The sequence below is a fragment of the Salminus brasiliensis genome, chromosome 4 (assembly GCF_030463535.1).
Source record: "Salminus brasiliensis chromosome 4, fSalBra1.hap2, whole genome shotgun sequence".
Taxonomy (NCBI): Eukaryota; Metazoa; Chordata; class Actinopteri; order Characiformes; family Bryconidae; genus Salminus; species Salminus brasiliensis.
In genome coordinates, this window is record NC_132881.1 from 31450144 (window position 1) to 31462161 (window position 12018).

Sequence of the window (12018 nt, forward strand, 5' to 3'; positions counted from 1 at the left end):
GAACAAGTGCACACAGACAGTACAACACAATGCAGACAGTGCAGACGAGACACAGAGTGCAGACTAGAAAGTGTAAATAAATAAAACAGAGACTGAGACAGTAGGGGAAATAGGGTTGTGCAATAAAATGTGCATTCTATGTTAAAAACTGTAAAGTGCAGCCCAGGTTAGTGCAATACTGTAGCAGCTAGATATATATTTTTAAATAAATAGCAGTTATGTGCAAAACGCAATGTGCAATTTATGTGCAGAGTCCAATGAGGTAGTATGTAGTGCACTGCTTTCACACTGTCTGGGATCCGCATTGGGTGAATAAGTGTGTGTGTGTGTGTGTATGGATGAGTCTGTCCATTTAGTGTCTGGAGTTGAGAAGTCTAACTGCTTGTAGGAAATAGTGGTTGCAGAGTCTTCTCGTGTTAAACCGACTCACAGGAAAAAGTGCCTGTCCCTGAAAGTGGTCGTCTAGACGCTAGTATTAATAAACAGCGCCTCTATGGGTAGATAACAGATCGGAATGAATGGAGTAATGAATTTCGGTGTAACACCGGATATATTGTGCTGCCATTGCTCGGTGAATTCTCCATCGATGCTCAGTTGCACATCAGTAACCTCAAGTAGGCGGAGCTCCGCTGCCCAGTTCCGCGTTTCTGCTCGTTGTGATTGGTTGAACACTGAGTCATCGCTGACGTCGTGAAAGTCCCGTTGTATGACTAGCCAATCAGAGCAGAGAAGAGGACATTTCATGAAGCACCCGCAGAGGTCGACTGACTACCTGGTGGCTCTCGGTCGGTTAACGTGAGCAGTTCTTACTTATTACTGTAAGTATTTTACAGCGCGGTTCCCAAATGGCTGCTTACAAGTTAGTCCTGATTCGCCATGGAGAGAGTTGCTGGAACCAGGAAAATCGCTTCTGCGGCTGGTTCGACGCCGACCTCAGCGAAACTGGGATTCAGGAGGCAAAGAAAGGTGGACAGGCTTTAAAAGGTTTGTGCAGCTCCGTTCATCAGTAGTTTTCTGTACGTTTATGCCGTAAATGCGGTTATTAATGGGAGTTACATCTAACAAGCTTTTGCGGCCCCATCACTTGCCCGTATTTGTAGCTAGCTATAACGTTTTCATAAATTTAGGGTGATGTTGGGTGACACGATTACGATCCATTCAATCTTTCATTTAAAGTAAAAATAATTTCGCCCTTTTTTTTAAAACATACATTAGATTAGACTCTTTAAACGATTCGCCACGAGTATTGATTTCCTGTACGGGGGGCGTATTTTTCGTGCTCCGGCTGTTTCCCTGCCTCTTAGAACGTGCTTGTTCAGTGCGGACCAATCAGGATCCACCTTAGCGGCTATGCACCGCCCATAAGTTACGTATTGGGGCGTGTGTAATGTTGGCGAACGTGCTGCATGGAGCGTGATCCTTTCATGTGCCGAATGGCCTACTACACATGTCATGATGCAGTAACCCTCATGATCATGATGTGGTTTGATTTCCTCTCCTTCTTTTTATGGTCTAATTGTTTTGTATTATGTAACGGGCCTGCGGTGTAAATTCAAGACTTTCCTACCTCTGCAGATGCTGGATTTGAGTTTGACCTTTGCTACACTTCTGTTCTGAAGAGGGCCATCCGCACACTATGGCTAGTTTTGGATGGCATCGACCAGATGTGGCTTCCTGTGCACAGGACCTGGAGGCTGAACGAGCGTCACTATGGTGGTCTGACTGGGTTGAATAAAGCTGAGACTGCTGCAAAGCATGGTGAGGCCCAGGTCAAGATTTGGAGACGCTCCTATGACATCCCTCCTCCTCCCATGGAAGCAGAGCATGACTTTTATAGTGTCATTAGCAAGGTGAGGCTGATGCAGAAAATGCCATGCAAGTTTCTCTAATCTTTTTTTTTTTTTTTGTGCCTTCATATTATTGTCATCCCCCAAAAAACTGATCAGGGACACAGTCCTTATACACTTCTGTTGACTATACCTTGTTGCTGATTAATAAGTGCCATGGTCCAAAAGCCAAAGTTTAGCTGAGATTGTATTACATTGTGTAAACAACCACTCTCACCAGCTCCCACCAGATAAGCATACTGATACATCTCTAAAGTAAAGATAAAGGGGAATTTCACTTATTACACATTCTCTGTACTTTCTGTAGGATCGCCGTTATGCCGACCTGACTGAGGACCAACTACCTTCTTGTGAAAGCCTGAAGGACACTATTGCCCGTGCCCTACCATTTTGGAATGAGGAGATTGTTCCTCAAATCAAAAATGGCAAGAGGGTGCTCATAGCTGCCCATGGCAACAGTCTGAGGGGTATAGTGAAGCATTTGGAAGGCAAGTCCTACTTTGTCAATTAAATTTGACTTCTACAGATGTTCAAGCTTTAAGTTTAAATCTTAATCTTGATGGTATCCTTTAATGTGCAGCATTTAAATCAATATTCATATATGTACCATAATCTGAGCTAATCCAGTTTGTTTTTTTGCTAATTCAGGTATGTCCGAAGAAGCCATTATGGAGCTTAACCTGCCTACAGGCATCCCCATACTTTATGAGCTGGACAAGAACTTGAAGCCCATCAAGCCAATGCAGTTCCTGGGAGATGAGGAGACCGTGCGGAAGGCCATGGAAGCTGTGGCAGCCCAGGGCAAGGCCAAGAAGTAGAGTAGTCTTCCTCCTTAGACCAACTTTTAGAAGGGGATAATCATCAGCACTGAACAGCTCTAAAAAGAGCTGCCATTATTGACATCACCCAACATCAAGATTGTGTGCATTTGGAGTCATTCTGTATGTTAACATTGCCTTGTGTGTAAAGTTTTATTTTAGTGTATCCAAATGACAGTTATAAATAGTATTTATTGACCAAATCTATATACAGGGACCACACAACTCATCTAAAAATAAAAATTAATCATTCCCCTGCTAAATGTTTTACAAAGTTTGTGATGGACCACAAAGCCAACTAATCTGTACTCAACTGTTCAAAGAGGGGATATAATGAAGTTAAAACTCCTTATATGGTTAACATCATAGTGGAGATGCTCCAAAAGGGGTATGGGCTTCTTGGTTTACTCATCTAAGACTGTTTAGGTTGTAAACAATGTGATTGCTGGCCCTCTTGCATTTACATCAGTCTGTTTTATTTGGACTGTGAGGGCATTATAGAGATTAAAGACAAGCCCAGTGTAGTTAAGGACGGTTATATTCTGCTACAAGAAGTGAACATGTGAGGCCACTAATGGTCCAAAAAAAGTAGTGTTCTGCACCTTATGTATCAATGCCAGACTGTCTGTATGTAAACTGAAAAGATGAATAATAAATTTTTCAAATCCATGCAACGATTAAAGCTCTGATGAGTGGTACAGAATAAGGGAACTTGGTATCGTCACACATCATTGGTCAACATTAACTTATTAATAGTTAAATAGCAACTTGGTTTACAGTCTTGGGACAGTTTAATCACCCCAGTTGTGTTAACCACCTACGCAAAGAAATAGACACTACCGTGAGAAACCATGTCTGCACACTTGAATGCAAGAGTTTTAATGTTCTAAACATAACATTCAGCAGATAATGTTAAACAAATGGACAGAAACTATCCAGTACAACCTACATCTGTGTGCTTTCCATAGAAGGTGTGTTTGTATTTTGCTGTCCAAAATGCCTAATCAGCATTCAGACAACTAAACCTGTATCAACTCAGAACCTTTATATGTAGAAACCATTTCACTCCTACTGGTTCACAAAGGGGGCCAAGTGTCATGACTGCAATTTCTTGAAAGTCAAAGAAACAATATGCCTTTTAAGGCCCTCATCAATATCTTTTAAAGACTTGATTTGGAAAACACCCTTTTCTTCCACAAACTTCTGAAACAAATAAAGTCCACCCCCAACTCCAAAATAATGAGACTTTGTTGCCAAATAGACAACTCCATCCTCAGCCAGCAGTTTATGAAATACACTATGAAGAGAAGAGTAGTAGTCTGTATTGTAGATGGTCTCAGAAGTGAAAATGATGTCATATTTTGGAGTGGGGTCTTCACTTTCCATCAGCGAGAGATAGGAAGTCCAGTCCCCTGAGAAGAACCTGCAGCGCTCTGTGAGCAAATCATGTGAAGAATCCAAGGTTCTTCTCTTAGGAGGTGGGCTTCCATCTGTTTTCCCTTTATCCTCTTCTTCACTCTCTTCCTCACAGTTGAGGAACACATTTGGCATTGTTAACTGCTCAATCACAGTACTGTTGTAGTCCTGAAAGTGGACCCTGCTGGCTCTTCTCTTTAATGCCAGAATGCCCAGCAGCCCAGCCCCGCAACCTAAGTCCAGGACCCTTTTCCCAGAGAACGTCTCCCCTTCATCATCAATGTACTCCAGCAGGTCAAAAGTGCACTCCCAGATTTTAAGGCCCCCTTCATACACCCCAGTGATGAGGTCTGTGTTTTTGGTTACAGTCTGAAACAATATTTTCTCACCGTCATCACGCTCAGGGGCAGTTTGCTCAAATACAGATTCGTTGATGTAATGGAGAGGTGGTAATGATCCTAAGGAGACTGTCTCAGTGACACAGTTCTCAATGTGGGTATGAAGATCCGCAGTGTTTTTGTGCTCTACTGCTTCCTTTAGGTTCTTATGAGTAGAGTCACTGGTCTCCTATGGGGTACAGAAAACATTCAGTAGCGTGCAGAATTTAGATAACGCGCCATAAACTCAGTAAAAATATTGTAAAGAATCACAAGAGAGCCTAGCAAGTTAGACAGTCAAGTGAACCTCTTGGGGCGACTGTATAAGACAAGCCTGCCTTGTACCTGTATAAGAAATCTGTGCATACAAGCAGAGGAACAGTTGCACCTAGTAAGTTACCAATGCACGCGGCAACAGACTGAACCAGGGACTGTTGCATGTGGCTGAAGCATGAACATACAGCAAACTTCAGAATTAAAGGTTACATAAACATTTGTCAACTTCTATAAACAGAATGACATCAACAGACAGGATTTTCCCTTAAGGGCAGCTAGCCCGCTAGCTGTACTTACAACAGGCTTGCTCTGGCTCTTTAAAGGATCTTGATTTTCATCCTTTACTTTGTCTTCTTGAAAATCGTCGCCACGGTTATCTTCAGTCTGCAACGGAACATCAAAATTAAAACTGAACGCCATAATTAGGCAGCGGGAACGAAGGTTTAATGTTTACACGTGCTGCAGTGAACGCACTGGACTACAAATACCACAATGCCTTTCGATGACGTCTCCACGTCGCTTTTCCCGTAGTTGAACAATAATTGAACCAGAGGCGGATTTTGACATGTATTTAAATAACACTGACCAAAAAAGCTTGCAATACAATTGCCTGTAATTTACTGTACTCAGATTTCGGTTGCCCCACCATAAGAGTCCCCTCAATGGTTTATGCCGCAAGATGTCAGTCATGTACTCTCGCTGCATCTCAGCGCATTTTTACTTGGCTCTAAATCGCTGGAAAATCAGAGCACTGTTGTATCGGTGCCAGCACCTAGATAATACTACTAGGCTACTGACATTTTTTTTGGATCTCTGTTCTGCTTTTCTTGACGCTAACGTCGCGCTGGGGTTTCGCTAGTTTGAGAGAAGACTCCATTTCCCACAATTCTCAGCACAGACAGTCCTTCCCCGAACCTACGCGGCGCCGAGCAGTCAAAGACGCCAAAAGGACCGAAACAACTGGCTGAAATGTCTGTGTGATGTCCGAGATTAATTTCTTCTTCAGTTCTGCCATGACCTGACTTTTGCCTTTTGGTACTTCCGGAAAGGACGACAGTGAGGTGAGGCAGTGAAGGTATCTAATGGGAATGTGTGTGTTTGATCTACATTGTGCCCAAAAAGACGATTGCTTGTTTGAATTGGTGCTGATGTGATAGTTAGCTGGGTACTGTAGTCCTAAAAGTATTAGCGTACATGTCGTATATTCTGCTAATGAAATATCTTATGACAAATGATGATGACACTGCGGATTAACTATGTGTTTAATTAGTGGCTGCTCGTGTGTATTATTAGTGACTAGAGTGTAGCTAGGTAGGTAGGTGAATGGCTAGCACTGTGAACCAACAGCTGTAGCTGGCAGCTAATGTATCACTGTCGTTCGCTCTCGATTTCCCCTCAGCCTTGTATTTCAAGGTTTCTCCTCACACCCTGCACGGAATGCAGATTGTCAGGATTTCCTACCCTCTTCGGACAGACACCCAGTTCCACCTAAAACAAACGCCATTGTCTAGTGTTCTATTAATGTTTACTGACACCTCCTTCTCAGACCACCCTAATAAAGGCAACACAGTCGCATAATAACTGCCAGTATAGTAGAATTATGTCTCTGTACTCCTCATCATCAAGTAAAAGGATCTGTGAGCGTGTGTGAGTGTGCACGCGCGCTCGTGCATGTCTCTGTTAATCTCTCATTCAGAGGGGAATTAAGAGCCCAGTGGCTTTTTCATCGGGACGATTTGAAGCCTGTCTGCTGAAGATTAAACATCTGGCTAAATCCAGCAATCCAGAGAAAGAAGAATTAACGGTCTGCCTAGCTCTGCTAGAAATTTAGTTGTTGTTTTTAGTTTGTTTTCCACCACAGTAACGCATACCTGATTGAGATCCTGAGATAATTTAGTGAAAATGAATGTCTTAATCCTAAAAGTTGTTTAGAAAAATTGTTCCTCTTATGCTAGAAATCTGCACAGCGTTCTAGTGAGTAATGCTTCTATAATCCTTTATAGATTTAGTGTAGGCTGCCGCGTTTAGCCAAATGACCTCAAACACTTGAGGAACTACTATTTTACTCTGGAAAATTCAGAATAAATACTGAACAATGTCTGTCAGAGATGACAAGATGATCAGGAAAACCAGCGTGCCTTTTCAGTATTGAATTCAGTTTTTGAATTGAATTGTACAGCTTCAGTATCTGATCTGCTTACATAGATCAGATCCCTCATCTTACTAATTGGCTTATAGGTTCAGCAAGAGGGCTACTAGCCATTGATCCAAATGCTGACTGTGCTGAGGTGTCTCCAGGTTACACGGCATTAGGCAGAGCTTGGCTTTCATTGTCCCTGACCCTTGCTGGATTTATCGAATTACATTTTGTGATGATGACAAGTGACCTGTATTTATGGACGCCCGGATATGACAGTATAAATCTATGGTTTCATTTTTATTTGAAACAAACATATTGCGCAATATACTTTGTTGACTACTCTTGGTTATTCCAGTTGATTTAGGAGCTACAGAGCCATTCTAGTAAAACTTGTCTGGCATTAAACACCACCACACTTGTATGGTATTGATGGTATAAGAAAATGACACCTTTGCACACTATCTACAGTGTCAATGCTAAGTTGAGAACAGTCCACCAATCAGTGTAAAAAATAAAAATTCTGTAGTTCTTATATGGTGGGTCCATTGACTGGTGGCGTGGGGAAATGTGTATCAACAGATGGGCTCATTAATTGTGAACCTTAACAATCAATAAGCTGGTCAGTTAAAAAAAAAAAAAAGATTCATATTTTAATGTTCATGCTGTTTAAACCTAATGCCAGGTGATAATGTGAATAATGTGGCAACTGATGGAAAATTGACCCTTTCTTTCTAGGGTCGAAATGCGTCCCTGCCTCAGTGTCATGCACCTGTTTGCGAGATGGCTGCGGGGCTGCTCCAGACGCAGTCGGAACCGCATGCCTCGGAGACTGAAGGAACCCATAAGCTACATTCGACTCCTTATCAGGTCCCTCTACTTCAACTCCCTCACCAACTCTGACGTAGTGGTAGATTCCCTCTTTGAGCCGGTCTTCTGGATGGTGGATGTTCTTACCCGCTGGTTCGGGAAGGTAAGCCTAGACATTCCTGTAAGATGTGATTAGCCTTTAGCAACATGATTCTTTTTATATCATGTTTATAAGATGGTTTCTTTTTCTCTTCTTTGAGGTTTTTGTATTTCTAGTAGTAGCTCTCACCAGCTCCATCCTCTGTATTGCATACTTCTGCCTCCTCCCCTTGATCCTTCACACCTATTCTCCGGGCTGGATAGTGTGGCACATCTGTTATGGACACTGGAACTTGGTCATGATAGCCTTCCACTACTATAAAGCTACAAGTACATCTCCTGGATATCCTCCTAAGGTTCAATACATGTTCAAATAAATACACATGGGTGAAATAATGATATTTAATTTTGTAACTTAAACCATTTAACCACTATAAGTGTTTTGTTTCTGATTCTTTTTAGATGAGGAATGACATTCCATTTGTGTCTGTCTGTAAAAAGTGTGTAATTCCCAAACCAGCAAGAACTCATCACTGTGGGATTTGCAACACGTAAGAACAGAGCACTTAGTTCTAGCCTCATGTCAAGAACGTTCATGTCAGGTCATTCTTTGTGTTGTTTGTCTGAGATTTGCTGCTGACAGTTCCTTCACATGATGCCCTCTTTGCTTTGCAGGTGTATACTGAAAATGGACCATCACTGTCGTATCCTTTCTTAAGAAGTAGGAAAAAAGCTTTTCCTGTGTTGGGTATCTGACTTTTTGAAGCCCTGAGAACTGCTGTGCTGCATAGTCTTTCTGACACCAACGTGTTTGGTTCAGTGCATCAGTCATTTGTGTACTGGTCAACTGAACTGTGATGTGTCTGAATCTGACCCCATAACCTGTATGGTGAACCAAAGTGAACTCAAGTAGAGCTTTATTAAAGGCTCTATCTGTGGAACTACAGTTCAGGAGAACCTTCTTTTTCTTCAGTTCAGGAGAACTTTCTTTTTTTCTTTTTTTACTTTATTTTCATTACATAGTATTAGTATTAAAGTATCATGCTTCTTAAGGCTCTTCAGAACTGTGGTTTTCCATTAATAATTTTTTTTTTCTTTCAAATAATGTAATCTGTTTTCTGGTTAGAGAAGGTGGCATTTATTGTTTGCCCCTTTTGCTATTAACCTTAACTGCCCATTTTCAGCTTGGCTCAACAACTGTGTTGGCCATTTTAACCACCGCTATTTCTTTTCCTTTTGTGTCTCCTTGACTCTCGGCTGCCTGTACTGCAGCATCAGTGGCCGAAACCTCTTCATAGAGGCATATAATGCCATAGATGTGAGATCACCACCTTTTCAGTTTTCACTCAGTTTTCAGCCTTTTGTACAACTGTGGGGCTCTAATACTCTTGCTTTATTCAAAACTTTGGGGGGGGCAACTAATAAGTCTGCTGTTAGTACATGGGAAACATTCTCGTCTCATTCTCAGTCTCGTTTGTTTCTGATCTCTGTCTTATGTTCTTTAAATAATGGTACTTCTCCTAACTTACTCATATTACCAAAATGGGGATCCTTTGCATGCAATAACTCTGCCAAATCTATCTCTGCTATTACTTCAATAGCACTACAAGCACATGGATGTGGAAAAGCAAGGCGTTCCAGTGACAGGTGTAGGCCTGCTCATAGGAATTGTGCCACAAGAGTCCATGACTGGGAAGGTGAAGTAGAGAGCTCTGCATTCTACTAGATAGTGTCTTTTTTTTTTCCACTCCTTTTGGTGTTTCTATGGTCAGCTTGAGGGTAGAGGTCCTCTCGTTTTAACACACAACAGGTCCATTCAAATTATTTTATTATTATTTTTAATCAGTATATTTGGGAATGCATTTATTTTACTGCAGTTCTTACTCTACTACTACACTCACTGTTATGGGTTTTTTTTTTCTTCTTTTTTTGGTTACATTTGGATAAATGGACTGAGGCACACTGTGTTTTCCTCACTGGTCCCACTGGTTTCTGAAAGGTTTCACCTAGGATGAATCGGTTCAGATCAGTCATTGTGCTGGTCAATGTTGTTCAGTAATAAGGAATTTTCAGATAATATCTGCATAATATGGATTCATTCAGTTCAGGCTGTAGTTTAGCTTCAGTTATGCTTTAAATGGCAAAACAGCATTAATGTACCTTTATCATCCAGCTATGTGACAAGCTCTAGAAAGTCGTCATAATTATGACATGAAGTCAATTTATTACTAAAGAATAAAGTACATTTTTGAATATCATGGGCTACCTTTCACACAGCTACTACAACACTTGTGTGATGATCCTTAACAGATGTGTATTCAATTCTGATCAAATGTTTAAAGGTTTTTTTTTTTGTTTGTTTGTTTGTTTTTTTTAAACAGTGTAATGTTTTCTGTTTCTTTTGATTAGAGTTCTTATCATACACAAGCACCACCTTACACCTTTAAGGACAGGATGTTTCATAAAAGTATTATCTACATGTGGGTCCTTACAAGGTACACAATTTCCTCATTCTTGTTTTTCAGTTTGTTTATTGGATCAATCATTTTACTGTTGAATAGTTAATTGTCCTCTTGATCATTTTTTGAATGTGTCCTGTCGTCCACAGCACAGTTGCAGTTGCTTTAGGATGCCTGACGATTTGGCATGCTATCCTCATCTCCCGTGGAGAGACGAGTATTGAGAGACATATCAACAGTAAAGAAGCCAAACGCATGACAAAACGGGGAAAGGTAGAAAGATCAGCACAACACATAAAGCTTGCAGTATTCATTCTGTACACTTATTAAGAGCAGCCTAGGAAGTGTACTTAAAAAAAAAAAAAAAGAAAATGATCTTTTATGATCAAGCAATAAGCAGTTGTGTGTTTCTCTGTGACGGACAGATCTACAGGAATCCCTACAACTATGGGAAACTGAATAACTGGAAGGTGTTTCTTGGTGTAGAGAAAAAGAGGTAGGGATAAATTCTAAATGTCTGTTAATAATAATGTGTTGACATGCTCACAGCAACATGAGTAGAACTATAGTGTGGTATCACCCTACACATCGAATGCTTTTCATTAACACAGAATTTACTGTCCTTCAAAAATGATTAACGTAATACAAATCAATTTACAGTCATTGGCTGACCAGGGTTTTGCTGCCTTCTGGGCATGTCCCATATGGGGATGGGCTGGCATGGGACATCTACCCGCTCAAAAAGGACATGGTGCCAGTGTGAGTGCTTCAGCATCTGCAGGTGTAATGTTTGTGGTGGCCAGTTCTCTTCAACAATCTGTCAACACTGCCGGCAGCAGGTGGATCCGAAGCGCTGCACGATTGGAGTCTGCCAAATCAAAAATTACAGTCATGATGAGATGGGGTGACCGAGTCAAGAGGAGGGAAAACAGACTACGCTCTCTTTATAAGATGCACATGACGATGGAGCCATGTTTTTCTGACTCATTTTTGTCATGGCTGTGGCTGAAGCTGTGTGTTGATTGGATTGTGCTGGGGCATATTGCCTTGTGAGAAATGCTGTGTGTGTGGAGCTGTGCTCCTTTAAACGTTAAACTTGTGCATGACTGTTGAAATGAAAAATGCCATATTTTATATTTATTCCTCATGCTTCTATGCGCCCTTCCCAGGGTGTGCACTTCCTCAAAGACCTACAACCACCAGGAGTTTTGTGTGGTTCAGATAAAGAATACATTTTACAAAGTTTCCAAAACTTTACAAATATTTAAAATACATATATTCATACAAACACATATCTACTTGTATTGCCCAAATGTCATTAATTTTATCATGGGTATCTTTTAATGATATCACTTAATTGTATATTTGATTTTAGTTGAGTTTCTTTTAAATTCTTGGTCACTTGGTCACAAGAAATCCATCATGACTATGGTTGATGATCCCAACATCATGATTTTTGAGGTTTTCCCTTGTTTGTATATCACTTTTAGCAAATGTATGACCAATAAAATTCTATGTTTTATGCCTTTTAATTGTGTTTTTTCCCCAAATGCTATCTACCAGTGGTTATAGTATGAGGCATGGTATAAAAAAACATTTGCTTTGAATAAACGTAACTACACTATATGTCTAAATACAGCAGCCATTGCTGACACAGATGTGCAAATGTAAACACACAGCTTGTCTAGTCCCTGTAGAGAAGAACTGCCAATAGAATAGGACTCTCTGGAACAGATAAACATGAGCTTATTGGCAGCATGCCAATGAAATTATTTTGTT

At 40.9% G+C, this 12018-nt stretch overlaps 3 protein-coding genes across 4 annotated transcripts; 2 read left to right on the top strand and 1 right to left on the bottom strand.

Annotated features, from left to right (window-relative positions):
• The first annotated feature begins 719 nt into the window (after window positions 1-719).
• Window positions 720-3334, top strand: pgam1a (phosphoglycerate mutase 1a). Its single transcript, XM_072676941.1, has 4 exons — window positions 720-984; window positions 1576-1850; window positions 2155-2335; window positions 2496-3334. The coding sequence occupies exons 1-4, from the start codon at window positions 846-848 to the stop codon at window positions 2663-2665; spliced, it is 765 nt and encodes a 254-aa protein (XP_072533042.1). The 5' UTR covers window positions 720-845; the 3' UTR covers window positions 2666-3334.
• Window positions 3335-3541: 207 nt separating this feature from the next.
• Window positions 3542-5196, bottom strand: mettl18 (methyltransferase 18, RPL3 N3-histidine). Its single transcript, XM_072676942.1, has 2 exons — window positions 5032-5196; window positions 3542-4648 (listed from the first exon to the last, which is right to left on the bottom strand). Exons 1-2 carry the CDS (start codon window positions 5152-5154, stop codon window positions 3761-3763), a joined length of 1011 nt encoding a protein of 336 aa, XP_072533043.1. The 5' UTR covers window positions 5155-5196; the 3' UTR covers window positions 3542-3760.
• Window positions 5197-5485: 289 nt separating this feature from the next.
• zdhhc16a (zDHHC palmitoyltransferase 16a) lies at window positions 5486-11761 on the top strand. 2 transcript variants are annotated; one of them, XM_072676944.1, is made up of 11 exons: window positions 5486-5809; window positions 7610-7844; window positions 7942-8136; window positions 8243-8331; window positions 8456-8484; window positions 8965-9098; window positions 9382-9477; window positions 10190-10275; window positions 10389-10512; window positions 10665-10735; window positions 10900-11761. In XM_072676944.1, exons 2-11 carry the CDS (start codon window positions 7617-7619, stop codon window positions 11000-11002), a joined length of 1155 nt encoding a protein of 384 aa, XP_072533045.1. In that variant the 5' UTR covers window positions 5486-5809; window positions 7610-7616; the 3' UTR covers window positions 11003-11761. The 2 variants fall into 2 exon arrangements, with proteins under 2 accessions (XP_072533045.1, XP_072533044.1); XM_072676943.1 differs by having other exon boundaries at window positions 5486-5795.
• Window positions 11762-12018: the final 257 nt, after the last annotated feature.

Excerpts from the sequence above, each read along its gene's own strand:
- mettl18 (XM_072676942.1), bottom strand. The coding sequence starts at position 5,154 with ATGGCGTTCAGTTTTAATTTTGATGTTCCGTTGCAGACTGAAGATAAC. Across the intron at positions 4,649-5,031 it reads AGAGCCAGAGCAAGCCTGTT|GAGACCAGTGACTCTACTCA; the intron begins GTAAGTACAGCT and ends TGTACCCCATAG.
- zdhhc16a (XM_072676944.1), top strand. The coding sequence starts at position 7,617 with ATGCGTCCCTGCCTCAGTGTCATGCACCTGTTTGCGAGATGGCTGCGG. Across the intron at positions 8,332-8,455 it reads CACTGTGGGATTTGCAACAC|GTGTATACTGAAAATGGACC; the intron begins GTAAGAACAGAG and ends TTTGCTTTGCAG. Across the intron at positions 10,736-10,899 it reads CTTGGTGTAGAGAAAAAGAG|TCATTGGCTGACCAGGGTTT; the intron begins GTAGGGATAAAT and ends ATCAATTTACAG.
- pgam1a (XM_072676941.1), top strand. The coding sequence starts at position 846 with ATGGCTGCTTACAAGTTAGTCCTGATTCGCCATGGAGAGAGTTGCTGG. Across the intron at positions 985-1,575 it reads AGGTGGACAGGCTTTAAAAG|ATGCTGGATTTGAGTTTGAC; the intron begins GTTTGTGCAGCT and ends CTACCTCTGCAG. Across the intron at positions 1,851-2,154 it reads TTTATAGTGTCATTAGCAAG|GATCGCCGTTATGCCGACCT; the intron begins GTGAGGCTGATG and ends TACTTTCTGTAG.